This window comes from Cystoisospora suis (assembly GCF_002600585.1).
Source record: "Cystoisospora suis strain Wien I chromosome Unknown contig_654, whole genome shotgun sequence".
Lineage (NCBI taxonomy): Eukaryota > Apicomplexa > Conoidasida > Eucoccidiorida > Sarcocystidae > Cystoisospora > Cystoisospora suis.
In genome coordinates, this window is record NW_027153455.1 from 52,184 (window position 1) to 69,104 (window position 16,921).

Genomic DNA, 16,921 nt, shown 5'->3' on the forward strand with positions numbered 1-16,921 from the left:
TCTGGCAGGACACCGTTTCTTGTCTACCGGACGGGAGCGCATGCATGTTCCGTTTGTCCCATGCATCTTCGGGAGGTTTTCTCCAGGCGCGCTGAAGAAAACGCTTTGTCTCGGCGGGGCTTAAGGTCAGTGAAAGAGCACTCCTGTCTCCGGTCTGGGGGGTGTAGAGGAACTCACTAGTCATTTCCTGGCATTACCAGTGTGTCCTTCAATATCTCAGAGTTTCTCGAGGCGCCAGTCGGCTTTCTCTCAAAACGCCTTGTGGACGGTGGTGCGTTTACTTTTTGTCTCCAGATGGCTTTGCAGAAATACACTTGAGGGCTCAGATGCTACTCTTCGTTTGCCGCGTGAGCACTTGTCGAAGAAGGGGGTCTTTTTCTCACAGCAGTCGCAATTCCGGGCCATGCAGGTGTTTCGACGCGCCAAGAAGGGTCGACCCGCATCGACGCACTTGTGGTCGTGCGCTATGCGGCTCTGGTAACTCAACGAGTGCTGCCCCTTGCTACTTCTGAGTGAACAGCCCTTACTCTGGACGCGTCGGCTCGGGCATATCGTGCTTTCTTTGTTGCATGTCCAGTTTTGCCTTCGTTGTAAAGGGAAGCAGTCGAGACTGTAGCGCTCGTATTGATCGGAGCGGCCCAGCTGTGTCTTGAGCCCGCTCCTCGCGCCCGGTTACCTGCATCGTCTTCATCTTTTTTTTTGAGTTTCTTGTCGTCGTCACAATGGCCAACCGCACCGACCCAGTGGCGCACCAGATTCGAGGCTTCAACCCTCAGAACTTAGTTTCTCGGATCGTACGGAGGAAAATATACGAGTGTAACTTCTGGAAGGAGCAGTGCTTTGCGGTAACAGCAGAGACAGTCATAGACCCGTGTGTGGCTCTGACATACGTAGGAGGTACGTACGGTGGAAAGCGCCACCCAGCACCATTTCTCTGCATTGTGCTGAAGCTTCTGCAGATTCAGCCGGAGGAGGAAATCATATTGGAGTTCATCAAGCAAGAGCAATTCAAATATCTGCGCGCCGTCGCAGCTTTCTACTTTCGTTTGACTGGCCGAGCGCGTGATGTGTACCTCCAGTTGGAGCCTCTCCTAGCTGATTACCGTAAACTACGGCTGAGGCTTGCAGATGGTAAATACTCGCTCATTTGCATGGATGAGTTTGTAGACGACTGTCTCCGGAAAGGGAATCTCCTGGACGTGGATTTGCCTGCCCTTCCTAAGAGAGAAGTCCTTGAAGCAGAAGGTGAGCTTCCTCCATCACGGCTTAGTGCCCTCGAGCATGATGTAGAGGTCTACGCAGGTGGAGCGATCGCAGGGGGGGCAACGACTGAGAGAGAACAACAGCTCTGGCTGCTTCAGAAGGAAAAACTTCAGGCCCAGCAGAAGAAACTCCAAAGACACGTGCTTCAGCAGCGCATGAAACAAAGACAGCAAGAACAGGAGCAGCAATTGCTGCAGCAAGTTAAAGAGCTAGAACTCGAAAATAACCCTAGCGCAGCTGAGGCGGGCTCAGCTATACAAGGTCAGGGGCCGAGTGAGTGGGGTACATGGAAGGAAAAGCATAAGAAAGGTGGAGGCAAGAATAGCGAGTTACATGATTTTGGAGGTGTGTCCGGGGAAAGGTCTCACCAGCATCGGCGTGCTGGAGTGGGCAGCAGAAGCCCAACACCCGTGATAAGAAGGGATAGGAGAGGTGAGGATGACCCGGAGAGTAGAAGAAGACGAAGAAGAGAGGAGGATGAAGACGACGCCGACAGAAGGAGAAGACGGATTAAAGAGGAAAACGGAGAAGACAGGGGCTACCGGGGAGGCGGAAGGAGGAGGAAGTATGAGGAGGACGAGACGGACGACAGACACCGGCACAAAAGCCGCAGGGGAGAAACTGATGATGGAGACGACAGACGGAGAAGAAGGGAGAAGAAGGACGACAGGTGGGGCGACGGAGAGGACAGGCGGCAGAGGCGGAGACATCGTGATGATGGGGGACGGGAAGGTGAAAGGGAAGAGAAGAGACTAAAGAAGGAGGATCACGAAACAAAGCCTGCTTACAGCTACACTGCAGGAGATAAGGACAGGAAACGAGGCAAGGATGATTCACTGTCTGTCCAGGAGTGGGACGCCTTGAGAGCCGAGCTGGGCTTGAAGCCTCTTCGTAAATAGGATGAACAGAAATGAAGAGGAAGAACGAACACGTCAGGAGAGCTTTGGGAAGGCGAACATTTCTCAGAAGCTTGCGTTTTTCGTCCTTGCTGAAGTGTCTTCTCCAAAAACAAAACATATCCTGCGTACCCACCTGTTCTCTTCATTTACTTAAGTCGTGCTCAGCGATCTTCTCTGCTGTCCGCGTCAGCGCCTCGAGTCAGGTTGCGCGAAGCTTCTGTTGTTCCATATCGACATTGAGCAAGGCTTGTTTTAGCTTTTGAACTCACGGTACTCTGCTGTCTCTAGTGGTATCTGTCGTAGTTCTCGGCCTTGCTTTTCTTATTTCAGCGTAGTGGCAATCGTGCTTCGGACTCCCGCGTCGCTCTCTGCTTCTTGTGAGCTCTCTCGCACTTAGCGACATCCGCTCCAGTAGGCCGCGGTCTATCAACTCCCAGGTCTTCGGGAGCCCATTGGACGCTTTTTTTCACCTTCGCAAGTGGAGTAACTAGCTGAATGGGCTGTGTCCAGTACACGAGAGTGTCTGTTGTCTACAGCTCTGTCCCCGAAAAGTATAGTCAGCAAGTGTGAGTGTGGGGGTTTGTGTTCGAGCTTTTTGGGCTCTAGTGGCTCTTTTTCGGGTTTTGAGAACTATAGTGTCTTGTCCGCGCGTTGCGGCACTGGTGCCGGTGACCGAGTTTCTTGGATTCGCATTACCGACAGACAGAATTGAGAGTTGAGATCCAGCTCGATGCATTAGAGCCGTGTCAAGCCAAACTCAGGAAGCTTTGCAACACCTAGTTCACAGGTATTTTCATGAAGGCTTCGGTTTTCTCTCTGATTCAGTCCAGACTATTGCCTGACGTGGCCAGTGCCCTCTCACTACGGCAGCTCGAGGCAGGGGGCAACCGGAGGCGACGCCGTTGGGCTTCTCCGTCGTATTGTTCTAGAAAACGAAATGCTGAAGTATAGACCCTCTTTTCACCACTATAGTATATACGGCTCGTAAGCACCAGCCGGAGAAGCAACTTCGGGAGCGCGGCAGCAGAGAAAGCTATCGCGAAGGTTTATGGTGGCGAAGTGAGCAGGGGAATGTCTCTACATGACGAAAACGGCTCCGTCATTCTGCGCTCTCAAAGTGCCTTTCCTCGGATATGGTTCGCCTGGCCATGGTGGGACGGGGTCCTTTCAAGAAATTGGATCATGATGCAAACAACCTCGCCGAGGATTCCGTGGGAACGAACACGCAACGAAAGGCGAAAGCGTTGCAGTGAAGAGGAGTAGCCTGCGGGGACACAGGACGTTGAATGCAACCCATATAGCTCGACAAGCTGAGCCTCGGGGGCCCTTGCCGAGGTGAAACACAATTTGTTGGTTGTCAGGCAGTGACCGGATCTGCAGTGCTTGATTGTCCTTCACATCGTAATCAGGCAGCGTCGGGCATCCTCGCACGTTGTCCGCACAAGTCAAGAGGTGTTGGGATACTTGAGCTGATACGCTCAACTGATGAGATTGCGATCACGTGGCTCTGTGCCATACGCCCCAGCAACCATTTGTGCACAGGTTAACAATAGTCTGTTGGCTGACAGTAGAACCCCTCTGGGGGCGAACAGACCTCTTGTAGTTCTACATTCCAGCGGCGCCAGGGAATGAGGAAGTCACCGTCTGCTTGTCCACTCCTAGACGAAGTGTGACTCGTCTTTTCTCGATAACCAGCAGAGTCCCAGCCACAGGGTGCAGTCGCAGCGGTTCCGCGTATTCTTTGCTGGGGAGACATGCAAGCGGACGCGGCGGCGGTTACCACGGCCTCCTGCGAATACGAGAGAGGGTTGGAGTGGCGACACAACTCATCTCCATTTGAAGGTCTTCTACTACAAGGCACTTGCGCCAGAGAGGCCTGTCGCTGGCCGATCCAGCCGCGTCCGTTCATTGCTGCTTCCCTGTAAGGGATCAGGTGGCCTAGTGTCCGAAGCTGGAGAGTTGGATATGCGCGTGTAGGGCAGAATGACAATAGCAGCGGTGCAAGCGGAGTGCTTTGATGACCGGGGTCGTCCGGACCGTTAGGTGTTTTCCCATCAAGTCACTCTGTTATTTCTGGGACGCAAGATGGTAGTGACACGCTTGTGGCCGTTCCTGTATGTCGCCTGCTGATCTCGGCCCACGAGTGATAGACAGACAACCTGAGTGAGGCGCGCGCTTGCTGGCTTCATCTTGGGCAGCCAGCCAGCTAAACAGCCGAACAAACTTGCGGTGCTCTGTCTGAGTTGCACCTTCTCCACTGCACCTCCGGCCAGCCACGATACAACGTAATGCATGGACGTGCCTTCGTGGAAAAAAGATGAACGAAAAAGAAACGGCAGGCGTGTCTCTAGCAGGGCCTTTCTGAACTGCTGTCATGCAGCAGTTCATTTTGGGTTTGGCAGGGCTCGTGTTGTACTCGCCTGCGTGTCACTTACTGGCCAGTAGCTAGGCGGGAGGAGTGTCAACGGAAGGAGCGCCTCTCCGGTCTGTGTCTCCGTCGCGCCTGCTATGGCTCTCCAACTAGCTCCGGAGTCGGAAGCCTCACGCTTCCTGCCCGCCGCGGAGAAGAGGCTGGAGAGACACCTGATCTGACGGTTAGCCGGTACAGGTGCTGCCGTCTCCGGTCCCCGGCAGGTACAACACGGGGTGAGCTGATTCGGAGTTCCTCTTGCAGGGCCGCAGTAAAGATTCGGACGCGGGCTTGTCTTTGGCAGAACTGAGCCACCACTCACACAGGAAGTCAGGGCGATGTTTGCGCACAGGCAAGAAGAGGGCTTCACCTTCTTAAGATGCTGTCAGAACAGTTAAACTGCAAGTCATGAAGCCAAATTGCTTCCCACTAGATCGACGGGCGGGTGCATTCGCAGACCGCGGTGCTTTTATATTTCTGCCTTGTGAACTCGGGGTGCTAGTCACCCGGTTGTTAAAGCCAAAACCGGCTCTCCAGCGGACAAGTTACATCTCGGCTGAGAGCACTACGTGGCAGGCAGCCGAGTTTCGGCAGTAAACCGGGCAAGAACTCACCTTCTTGGTCCATTTTCTTCGTCTGCTGTTCGTCGCCGGCGAAGGGCATTGGGGCACGGGCAGGGTGAGCGCCGGGCGGTCCAGAACACCTTGGGGAACGGAGCTGACAAATCTGCTGACTGTCGAGTAAAGGAGACAGCCAGTGACTGGGTAGTCAGCATTGCCGCGTCTTCATTCTAGGAGTGTGGGCCAACGGAGTCACGCGTGAAACCCCAGCGTTTTTCCGGCTTCTTCAACTGCCGGGTAAAACTGCGCGCACGGGGTACAGTTCTCCTCATTTGTTCAGCGTCAGAGTACGCTGCTATGTGCGCGCAGCTGCTAGGACGCAGAGGCAGGTTTTGGTCCGTGTGCAGCACTGTGGGCACTTGGCCTCACGCGGGAACCTAGTCCTAAGTGTATGACCTCTGCTGACGATGAACGCTGACACCATTCATGTGGTGTAATTGTTGGGCGGCTGATGCCTGTGGGAGTGTACCATGCCAACGAACTCAAACCCCTGCAAGCCGGTAGCGGCACCCTCGACCACTGGCGAGCTGCAGTCGTCAGTCAAGTGTTGTTCTGGTCTCAGTCGCTGCCCCCCCCTTGTCTAGAACGGTCGTGGTGGACTGTTCTTTCGAGGCTTAACCGAAGAACGGCAAACGAGACAGCCGAGTTAGGGCACAGACCTGGGCGGTATGCCGAAAATAGTGTACTGCAATGTTACCCTCATACTAATACACGCTGGGGGCGTAGCAGGGACTAGATTCTACTTGGACAGTGAAACTGTACCTGCTCGTCGCTTTTGGAGTCCCTGCTTCGTCGCCCAGGCCTGAAGCACCACGAGCAGATCCAAGACCTCCAGTGCTTGCAGGTTGTTTCCGGGCTTTTTCGCGCCGGGAGGCGGCAGTTCGCTTGAGAATGTCCATGCGCTCTTCTCCGCGCCTCACGCGGTATCGCAGATCCGCAGACTGGCGTTCTTCTTCTTCCTTCTCCACTAGCTTTATGTACCAGCTACCGTACCTGTCCAGAACGCGTGTTTGAGAAGGCCAAACAGACCGAATGCTTGTTCTCCTTTAGCTCTGACTCGTGGCCTGAGTCCGAGTGATGACGACTCGTCCGCGCACTGAGGCTGGCCCCTCCCTCGGCTAGTACGTCTGCCTCAGCTGCGGGGGCGTCCTCCCTCCGCCTTCCCTGCAGCCTTCTTTTAGGAGTATTCCGTGTTTGGGTGTCACGCAGTGAAGTGATGCCAAAGCATCACACGAAAGCCCATGACAGCAAGCATAGCTTCTTCTGCCGCGTCAAGCATGTTATCGTCTGCGCACTGAAATCTGTTCACAAGGACCCGGTAGGCCCCTCGGACGCAGTGTAAGGCTGTGCGTGGTGGGGGTGGGAACTGTTCTCTAGAAGAAAAGAACTATTTTTTTTTTCTTCCTGTAGTAGTAGTACGCCCTCTTCTCGCAGTTATTTTGCGTTTCCCTGCTGGGCAATAAGCTGGTCGGTTTGCGCAGGGTTCCCGGGACAACCTGTCTTTGTCAAAGAGTTGTGGCCTGGCTCGCTTCTTCCCTCACAAGCAGGATTACCCTTGTTCACATCTCGAGGTGTGCAGAATCTAGTGGTATGCGATAAGCACTCCTAGAGACACAATGCATGCTTGTGAAAGACCAAGCAAAGACCGGGCTCGTCACTTTTACCTGCCAGCGAACAGCCGAATAATACCCAAAAAGAAAAGCACAGAAGCCCGACAGTTACTCGGTTCGCACACATAGCGCCCTCTCAGGCAAATGCTTTCGGACATCTTCGAAATCCTGAATGACAGTTTGCTTGACAGAGCGATGAAGGAAGCTCGCCTTCTTTACCAGCACAGCAAATCTAGCCACTATGTGCTCGACGGATCTTGCTACTCATGTGTAGTGAGCGGGACTTGGCGGGGGCAGGCAGGCTGGTTGCTGCCAAGAGGGATGTGGCCAACTCACTCATCAGCAAGGCTGCGGAACAGGGAACACGCACGCGAACCAAACACCTTGATGGAACTCACCACATTCGACAGTGACAAGGAGAGTATGAAGAAGAAGATGACTAAGACGACTCAGATGAATGTCTAACCGGAAAACATAGCCTCCGCAGACCTGGGGCTTTACACGGGCTTCACTGGAGCCCAGTGAAGTCCATCGATACCGTGCGCACGTCAAGGCCACGTGTCCAAGAGATCGTTATTCGCGGCCCCACAGGTTCACAGGACATGATCTCTTCGAAGTGAATTCCCCCAGTGCGCTTTCGTAGTGCACGTTCGTGAATGGACTGAGCTTAGTCCAGTCAATGTCCTTACCAACAGGGCTGCTGCCGGATGCACGGCTGATACAGCCGTGCATCCGGCAGCTGCCTAGCTGTCCCTCATCTGGCAACCAGGAAACCGCGTTCGGCCTTCCTCTGTCTTGAAGAGGAATGGAGCAATCGTAGCGCACTCGCGCAGTCCTAACTTGAGCAGTGGGACTTGCTCTGTTTCCGAACTGCACAAGCACGGCATTCCCGGTAACGTTCAAGGCTTCTTGTGTGGGCTTCACCCCGGCATGTCTGTGGTCGAGGTTCTTGACTCGGTTTATATTTTTGACCACTTTAGTCTTTCTGCTCTGTACACTACCGCTTGTCGGTTCTTTTGCAGATACGTTGGCACTTGCAGGTGCAGAGAGCGGACAACAAGGACGTGGATACAGCCTCGTTGGGCCTTCACATGTCTTTTCGGACTCACGATGTTGCTATGTTTTTCGGACCAAAGGAACCGCCAGTGCAGCTGGCATGCCCGACCCTTCTTTGTTCCGCGATCCGGAGCGCCGCAGCTGCCGCATCGTCATCTTGCCTTGAAGATTTTCCAGTGGCTGCTTGTCCTCCTTCACTGTCGGGAGTGCCTTCTTCTCCCTTCCACTCCGGTAACAAACGCCGTCTGTCTTCATCGTTCGGTTGGCAATTGTCTAGGGCGTCGCTTCCTGGGCTTCCACACATGTACGCGTCTTTACTGCAGCCATCGCAGCTGCGTCGACTGTGACCCGAGTTGAAAACACTCCTTCTGTCGAGAGTGTACCACTTGGCCTGAGGGCTGGTAGGTGTAGCTGTTCCCCCAGCCGGCCGCTCAGCTCGAGAATGCTGCTTGGGGGACCCGGGTTGTAGCGGGTGAGAAGACGCAGCAGTCCCTGGGTCCGGACTCTTAGTCGGGCTCCTCGAAGAGCCGTGTCTTCCGGAGATGTTTTCACTGCGGTATCTCGTACTGCTGTCGCTCTCCAGTTCCTTAGCTACGGTTGAATTATCTCGTGCGCGTTCGCTAGGTCGAGGAAAGGTGACCTTTTCTCCATTCCGTCCCTTATGCCACCTTGGAGACGCGTCTTCATTGGTGTCTTGTCGTGCTCTCCGACAAGTACTCTTCAGGAGTCGGTGTCCGGACTTCCGTTCTGGACTATCTGCTTTTGCCTCTACCCCTGTTTGTGGGCCTCTTCCGGGCCCGCCTTTGGAAAATGGAGGCCCGCCGTCCTCGGAGGGTATTGGTTGTCCCACGGCTCCCGGAGAGACAAGGCTCATGCTGGATGCCTTATTCGATAAAAGCTCGCTGCCATCTGCCGGTGTCGGGCGTAGAGAAGTGGCGCTGCCTCCTGTCTCGCTACGTGCATCTGGCAGGCCGCTCGAGCCGGCCGTCGGGCTCCAACTGCGAGATGGAGTAACAGCTGGTGTCGGGGAACAAGCGCTTACTGGCGAGTTTGAGAGCGAAACGGAAATGTGCGGATTGAGTACTTCAGCAGCTGAAGAAACGAAGCTGCAGTTGCTACATGGGCTCGCGAAAACTTGTACCGCCGGCGAGAAGAGGAACGAAGGAACCAGGACTGGCATGGGCTGGAAAGCATCACAGAGAAACAAAATCGGCGATGACAGCGTGCAAAGAACCATCTTCTCTCCTTTCTTCACCTCGGGGAGAACAGAACTGCATGCAGCTACCTATCGAGGAGAGTGGCGTCTGGTTGCGTAGGTTCGCGGGCATCGAGGACTTGCAGGAGCCACAGAAAGGATCTGGCAGATGATGTTACTGTAAAGAAGTGTGCACGCCAGTCAGACCTCGTCGATTTCTCTCACCAAACAATCCTGACCACCGAGGTTCTGTTGTAGGGATTTTGAGCTGAGCAGGCGTGCGCACCTTCCCCGTGCAACTGCCGCGCTCTCGGCGAAGCCTTTGGGAGAGGTAGCTCTCTCCGAGCGTCTGAGCTAACAGTAGCCGAGGGCGGCAATAGTTCGAACAAAGCCAGTGCCACTCGCGATGTGGTTCGCAGCGTCATCATGCGGTGCCTGGCACGGCGCTGCCTTTACTTCGCTCCGGGGACACGAATGGTAAGCCCGCTTGGACGAGATTCGTCTAAGGCATGTGTTGGGATACCTGGTTGTCGAGGCGATCTGGCAAGCCTAATTGCCCTTGCTCGTGGCTGCCCCACGCGTAGACGAAGCCGCGTATAGTGACGGCAAGCGAGTAGAGGGATCCGAGAGCAAGAGTGACGACTTTCTTGTCTCGAAGAAACTCGACAATCTGAGGGCACGGAAGCAAATACACAAAGCACACTACTCGGATTGCTCCAGGCCGTGGCAGAGGAGCAAACATCTTGACGTCATGCTGACAGCGAACAACCAGCGGACCTTTCGCGGCCTCGGGTATCAGCCGCTTGCAGGGAAACTAACACAAGTAAATATTGCACTCCCATAGCATTCTGCTCTTACGCCTGACAATGAATGAGAGACTGAAACAGACAGCTAAAAGCCGAAGCGACTCATTCAGAATAGTGTTGAGTTGGCGCAGCATCTGCTACGTCTTTCTTTATCCCGCTCTCCACAGCACAACAGATCAGCCATCCCAGCCAAGATGCGAAAAGGGCAGCATCTGAGGTGTCACTTGGTCACCATCAGATTTGGGTCCGAGTAGCTTGTTGGCACGGCAAGTGCCCAGGACAGGGGTTCAAATATTTTGGACTCGCGTGGCGGAGACTGGCAACTGCAGGAAGCTGGCTTTCAAGGGAACTGCGAACGTATTAGTGAGTTGGTACCCGAATGTGCTTCGGAATGGTGAGAGCACGCGAAGAAAACAGTACGCTCATGTAGACAGAAAAGGCAGATGCAGCACACTAGGGCTGGAGTCATACGAGGGTTTCACTGAACAAGGCTCGACATCCAGAGTGTCCGGGGCCGTCCACGCTCTGTCCTGGGGGCTGCGTTTCCTTGCGCCCGCACAGGACTGCTTCCGCTCTTAGCCCACCTTACTTGTGGCTTCACACACATACTCTCGTAGCCGTCCGGGCACGAGTAAGCCGTCAAAATGCCTTCACGAGAGCCGTCTCCTCTCACGCGCTTAATCTTCTCCTCTGTTCGCCGACTGAGGTCGTGGCGCTTAGATCTAATCTCCTCCAGCAAGGCTCGATCCCCATCCAGCGCGCCCCGGAGAGCTGTGGCTGCTGCAGCAGCTGCAAGAGCAGCAATCTCTTCGGGGCTTCCGCCAGCGTCGGCAGAGCTGATGGCGGCGGCAGCCGCTGTTTTGGCGGCTGACGAAGCGATCAGAAAAGCATTGGAAGGTTGCCAGTTGGATAATCCCAGCTGGCCACAACAGTTGCTTCCCCATGTCCACACGCGGAGGTTGGAGTCCAAGGCTGCGGAATGGGCTCCACCCGCGCAGACGAAGCGGACCGGGGGGAGAGTTTTAATACTGCGGCGGAAAGAGCATCAACAGAAAACTAGAATGTCATGACAAGAAGGCATGCCGGCTCGAGGCAGCATAGAGCACGGGGCCTTTATCCACCGCAGAAGCGCTGTAAGGCCCGGCATACGCCACGTGATACAGAAAACCCGCGAGGAGGACGATCGCACCTCCAAAGAAAAAGCATTCCCGAGATCTGCGCGTTGAAGACAGCTGCTCCAGCCAAGCTTGGAGCGCCTACAACCGGTGCTAGAAAGCAGCACACGCCGGGAAGCTCAACCATGGTGAATCATCGATAACCTGGTTTCAGTCTGGGTCCGGTTGACTCGCTCCGTAATCATCCTAGCTCCGGTCCCCGTTTACGGATTGCCCGCTCTGGACCGGAGTCTAGCTGGAAAGCGAGTATGACTAAATGACTCAGTGGAGTTATGTCGCGGCACTCCGGTGAGCCGTATCACATTGCAGTCTGCGCGTGTACCTGACACACTATGGAGAACAGGGGATTGTGCATTGAGGCACGGGAAGAGACCTGCTATACTGCCGAGATTCTCTGCGGAAGATCTGGCGAGCGCGCAAAAGCAACGTTTCGATCGGCCACAGCTTATCTGCGGCCGAGCGTGGAAGTCTTTGTAGCTGCGCTCCTTTTCTCTGCAGTCCAAGTGTTCAGAACCAGAAGCGTAGCATCTCCTTGGGCGATGAGATATAACTAGCGTTTGGCGAACTAGCACTTTAGCCTGCCGTGAAAAAGAGGAAGGCTTACTCACCGCTCAAACAGATGCCGGCTGTGCGTATCGCCCAGGCCAAGGCGTCCGTCCTCGCCTTGGCCTGTTGCGAAGACATCTCCCTCGTATGTTAAAATGACCATGTGGTTTTTTCCGCAGCTTGCCTGTAACAAGCACCGGGGTTCCCCGACGCGCGAATGCACTCCATTTATCTTCTCCGACGTCTTGCTGCAGCTACATGCAGCCCCCCCGTCGCTGGTCACAAAAACTGGACGCTTCTCCCGCGGCCCTGAAAGCTCGAGCGTGCAAGTGCTGTCCAAACTCCAGTTCCGCTTCTGCCTGTCCAACTGCGCTCTTGTGTCCTGGCTTTCTCGGTACGCACAACGCGCACCCGCCTACACGGAGTCCGCTTCGTGGCGGGTTATACTTGGAGTTACTGTTGAAGTTGAAGCAATTGCACAGAGCCACACTAGCGTCGGGGCATGGGGAGAGCGACAGAGAAAAGAAGCGACGGGCTTTAACGAAAAAAGAATCAGCGCCCTTTGATGAGGCGTGTCGTCTCCTGGGGTACAGACCCGGCCGAACACATACTGAAGGGTGGAGCAAAACATGGACTGGCGACGCACGGTCGGACTGTTTTGCAGACATGAACAGATGCACCATCAGTACTTTATGGGGTCGCTGTTTCAGGCGGGCGTACTTGTAACAGAGGCGACTTGATAGTTTCAACCTTCCGAGGTTGCCAGATATCTTGCGTGTGGCCTTGTCCAAGTTGACCCGTCGCGTTAGAGCCCCAGGTGTACAAGCAGTCACGTTCGTCTGGCCGCAGAGATCGGCACAGCGGGAAGCAGAAAGCCCCACACAGCGGCCAAGCTGACAAGCAAAAAGCCTCTGGTGAAGAGCGGAACTGAGAGGGGGAAATTCACGGGCCTACCCCCGCTGTCGCTCTGTGGATAGTGTCCAGAGTCGGATAGAGCCGTGTAGCAGCCCACTACGGTCCTGTTCATATCTGACATGTACTTCTGATACAAGCCCTCTCCCCAGCCACACGCTACACAGGAGTGAGCCGGTATCCGTCACGACAGATACGTTGTGCTGCGGGCTGTGGTGACGAATGCCGATGTCACCCAGCTTGGTGCAGCGGAACTGCCTTTTCCGGCAAGAAGGGAGGCCTTCGCACGGATGTAATTAATGCCTCTGGCCTAGTCGTAGCATTCGACGGTCGTTCCAGCTGGCCAACTTGGACGAATCCGACAGACTCTGAACCTGACCTTCTGTTTACAATGTGCCGTGCAGCGTCACGGACCTATGCAGGCGCTGAATGCACCTCCAACGCTGATCTTGCGGACCTTCGGTATCCCGGTTAATAGCTGAGGTGTCGAGTAGCTTGCATACAGCTGTCCTCCGCCGTGTTGGCTAGGCAGGACTCCAACTTCTCTCTCAATGGAGGGGCAGGGGGCCAAGCTTGCCGGAGCTGGGCCAATACCTAGTCGTCCATTTTCTGGAGATGAGCGCACACGTGTCGCACCACCTTGGCGGAAGGAAAATTCATAAGTAAATCGATGCCTTCGTTACTACTGAGTCCAATACCAGGCTGCCTGGTAACCTTGCCCGGGAAGCATTAGTCATTACGATCTAAGCCCGTCCCATCAGTACGCTCTGTGCAGTTAGGACACCGCAGCTCAGTGGATTTGAGTCTCCGGGGACGGAGTGCGACTGCGGCCGATAAACGGAACAGGTGGGAATTTAGGACATAAGCCCAAGACCAAGCAATGCCACATACGGTACGGGTTCAGGGCGCAGTCTATGCCGAGCGGCATCGAGTGCGTCAGAGGTGAGAAAACAGGAGTTGACAAAGAATCGGGGCACCAAAGGGCCCAGTTGTACTTTTTTGTGCAGTCCTTCGACTCCGTAGCCTCTTCGCCTTCAGAATCTGAGACGAGTTATTCTTTTGTGCTGGCCAGTGTACTCAGCGGTCTTTTGGTGAGCGACTTTACAGTCCACGCCCTTGTTTTGTATTCTCGTACTCCCATAGCTTGGTGTGCTGTTGCGTTGCTAGCAATTCAGAAGTATGAGAGATCGGTGTGCAGATCTGGGTTTTCTGCTCAACGGCTTGCTAGACCTTGTGCTGAACTGCGGCGCCGGGCCGCATTCCCGGCTGTGTATGGCTCATTGTCTGCAACTCGGGGCCAGTGAGGCTGTCTCGAATAAGTTCCAAGGTTCAGTGGTGTAGGTGATGTTTCGCAGTTGCAGTTGTTTAGACGAGCCGATGGAAGTCAGCTGTACGTAAAGCGTCTACTCAAGCAAGCAGAAATTGTAGCACTCCCGTTTCGGTCCAAGATAATACGCCGGACAAGGGAATACCCCAACACTGGAAGTCACTTGTCCGTGCGGTGGCTCTATAGGCCTGAGTGCAGCCCTTCGTGTTCGCTGGTATAAGGCCGCAGATGGGATTATTCTGCGTTTGACCCGGAGTGCCTGTTGCAACTTCTTGGGCCGATGATGCTACCACCTCGGGAAAGTGCATAGTGCGCGAAGCGTTGTGGCCCTAATCTCTGCGGGAACTGATTGCGAGTTATTCATAGAGACTGCATTCTTTCGCAACGGAGAAATGGCACTGCAGTTTCCGGCTACCCTTGAGAGACTTTCTAGTTCTAGGGTTAGCCTCAACGCCCGTACACCCTCACTGGCAACGTGTTCCTGTTATCCGGTTCCGCTCGTGCAGCTATTTTACTGGGCGATTCGCCTGCAATCGCTCACGATGATAATTTACTGGCTACCCACGCTTGCTACATGCTAGGAATCTGCACGTCCTTCATGTTTCTTCCAGTATGCCCGGCAGTGTCCCATCTGCAAAGCCACGTCAGCTGTAGGCGGTGCTTACGAGAGTCTCCGAAGGCGTAGATGCTGCCTTGCAGAGTCAGAACCAATGTGTGGGCTTCTCCGCAGCCTACCTGAAAGCAACGAAATGACAGCGAAAGCACATTCCCCAGCTTCGTTGTTACAAAGATGTCGAGCTGCTGACTGTCCACGGCTCGTCACAGTGGATACATGCTTGTCGCCTGCCCAACCGTAGTGGCTGGCCATCAACTGCTTCAGTCCCAAAACCACCTGGGGGGGGTTGATCTGCTTGTTCGTCTTTAAGGGTGCGAAGGCTGAATAACTATTGACTGAAAACTGGTAGATGCTATTCAAACTCGCCCTACACACGGCCATCTGCACAGAAAAATGCGACCCGGTTTCAATCGGCTAACAAAACGCTTTGCCGCTACTCCGTTGTTCGGATTGTCCGTGTGCATGCTGAACAGCTTTCAGGGTGTGGCACGCTGCCCCTTCTTTTTTGGTTGCCGGACGCCAGGTAGCACTCACTTGCACTACGAACTCTCCTTCTAGCGCCGAAATGATGCGGGGAACGGGCACGATAACGCTCCCGGTGGCGGTACGGCCGGTTGGCAGCCGAGACTGGATGAGACTGGCGGCGTGACCGGATTCTCTGCGTGCCTGCGGTTCTACTGACAGCGACCCCCTATTGCCTGCAACTGTTGCCACTCCTACTACTGCCGCCTTGTCTGTGGCACCACCAGCGCAGCTTTCTGCCCTAGGCACTGAGCCCACAGCCACGGAAGACCTGGGGACGGAGCGCGCTCGTGACCTCCCTATCAACCCAGCAGTCGTCGAGGGAAGAGGGAAACCGAGCTGTCCATCACTGCCATCTCCCCACCCGTATAAAGTACCATCTTGAAGAACAGCGCAAGCGTGTCTCGCGCCGCTCGAAATCTGGGGCACGACAGTCTTCGCTGGAAGGCCGGTGAGCTGACAGTGTCACACAGGCCAGGCATGAGGAAAGGAAAAACACACCCGATCAGCTGACAAAGGGACCTTCCAGCTAAGGCGCGGAGGCACCCGCAGCAGGTTCTGAGCTCAGGGCCAGCCCGTGTCTCTGCCGTCCCCATGTGACAACACTTATCACTTCCCGGGCCCTGACCGTCTCCAGGCCGGCTGGGCTCACTTCATGTGCAGCGCCCACGGAAGCTTTCTGCTCGTGCATTTCTATGAAGTGCCCTGGGTGACTGCACAGACAGACAGACAACGAGACGGTAGCCCCACCCCCCAGCTGTTGATTCCTCTCGTCAGCACACGTGTCTGCTTTGTGAGAAACTGGCTTCGCCACGAGGCTGTCAGCTTTTGACGTCCTTTGTGCGCGGACCTTGTGGGGATTTGTTTGACATTTTTTGTTCGTAGTGTCGTGGGCGAGCTGATAGTGTAAATTTGATCCGAAAGATCGAAGAAACGAACCACTTGTGGACACGAGAGAGACTGCCAAACGAAAAGCGAAGCCGTCGTAGACAGATGACTTGCTCGTTACGTAGTGCAGGAGCTCTGTCCGACTGCTGTCCTCCTCTGTGGCGTCAGACGCCTCTCGTGGCTTGCCCCTAAGAGTATTGATAACACAAGGCGAAGACACAGAGCCGCACAACGTCGCTAGGGTTGCTATGTTCGACAGGCAGGTCTTTTTTCCTTTTCTGCGTACAAACGCTCGGGCTTTCTGTTTTCCCCTGTAAGTGTCTACTGCAACGGGGACGTGTGTTGTTGAGAGGACTGAACCATCCACCACAGTGCCCTTTCCCGAACGGAGAAATCGCATCTTCCCCGTAACCGAGTACGCTTTCTGCTGCGTGAAGCGTGTCTCGACCCGCGCCTGGAGGGCAGACGGATCGTAGGCGCAGTCCTTTTGCGGACCGGAGCCCGCACAATAAGCACCGCTGTCTCAAAAACGAGTTGACAGACCCTCGCTTACTCGCACGGCAAACCACAATCACGAGTGAGCCGAGACTAAGTCTAAAGCATACCTATACACGCCTCCCCCCCTCGAGGTTTGGGTGACACCCAGCCTGGGCTAAACTAAGAAATTCGTACAACCCTCACACGAGAAAACTCCTCGTAGGACCCCCTACGAGGGTGGCACTACGAGACGTAAGCAACTAGTGGAAGGGACGAAAGCATCCGCCCCCGAAATCCCGAGTCCCGACAAAGACGTCACCGCTGCTTCGCACTGCTTCAGTCTTGCGAAACGTACCCGACAACAACAATTCTGCGCAGTTTATTGTATTCCTCTGGTTTGATCTGTAGAGTGTCAGGGCAGACGGCGACCTCGCCATATGTTGCGCGAATAGAAATCACCACAGGCGTTTCTACTCTTTCGGCCAAGCTGATGGTGTAGAAGTCACATGCTCCTCCATTGACCACAATAAGCTCGGATTTTGAAACAAGGATACCCTTGTCTTGAGGATCGACCTCTACCAGCCGGTTCATTTTGATGT

At 54.8% G+C, this 16,921-nt stretch overlaps 2 protein-coding genes across 2 annotated transcripts; one reads left to right on the forward strand and one right to left on the reverse strand.

Annotated features, from left to right (window-relative positions):
• The first annotated feature begins 133 nt into the window (after positions 1-133).
• On the forward strand, positions 134-2,755 carry CSUI_001615 (pre-mrna splicing factor). The gene has a single exon (XM_068061820.1). It carries the CDS (start codon positions 723-725, stop codon positions 2,160-2,162), a length of 1,440 nt encoding a protein of 479 aa, XP_067926203.1. The 5' UTR covers positions 134-722; the 3' UTR covers positions 2,163-2,755.
• Positions 2,756-7,907: 5,152 nt separating this feature from the next.
• On the reverse strand, positions 7,908-16,913 carry CSUI_001616 (regulator of chromosome condensation repeat-containing protein; the record flags this gene model as incomplete). Its single annotated transcript, XM_068061821.1, has 8 exons — positions 7,908-9,041; positions 9,577-9,723; positions 10,449-10,887; positions 11,643-11,889; positions 12,907-13,131; positions 14,485-14,554; positions 15,610-16,033; positions 16,678-16,913. 8 exons carry the CDS (start codon positions 16,911-16,913, stop codon positions 7,908-7,910), a joined length of 2,922 nt encoding a protein of 973 aa, XP_067926204.1.
• Between the last annotated feature and the right edge of the window lie 8 nt (positions 16,914-16,921).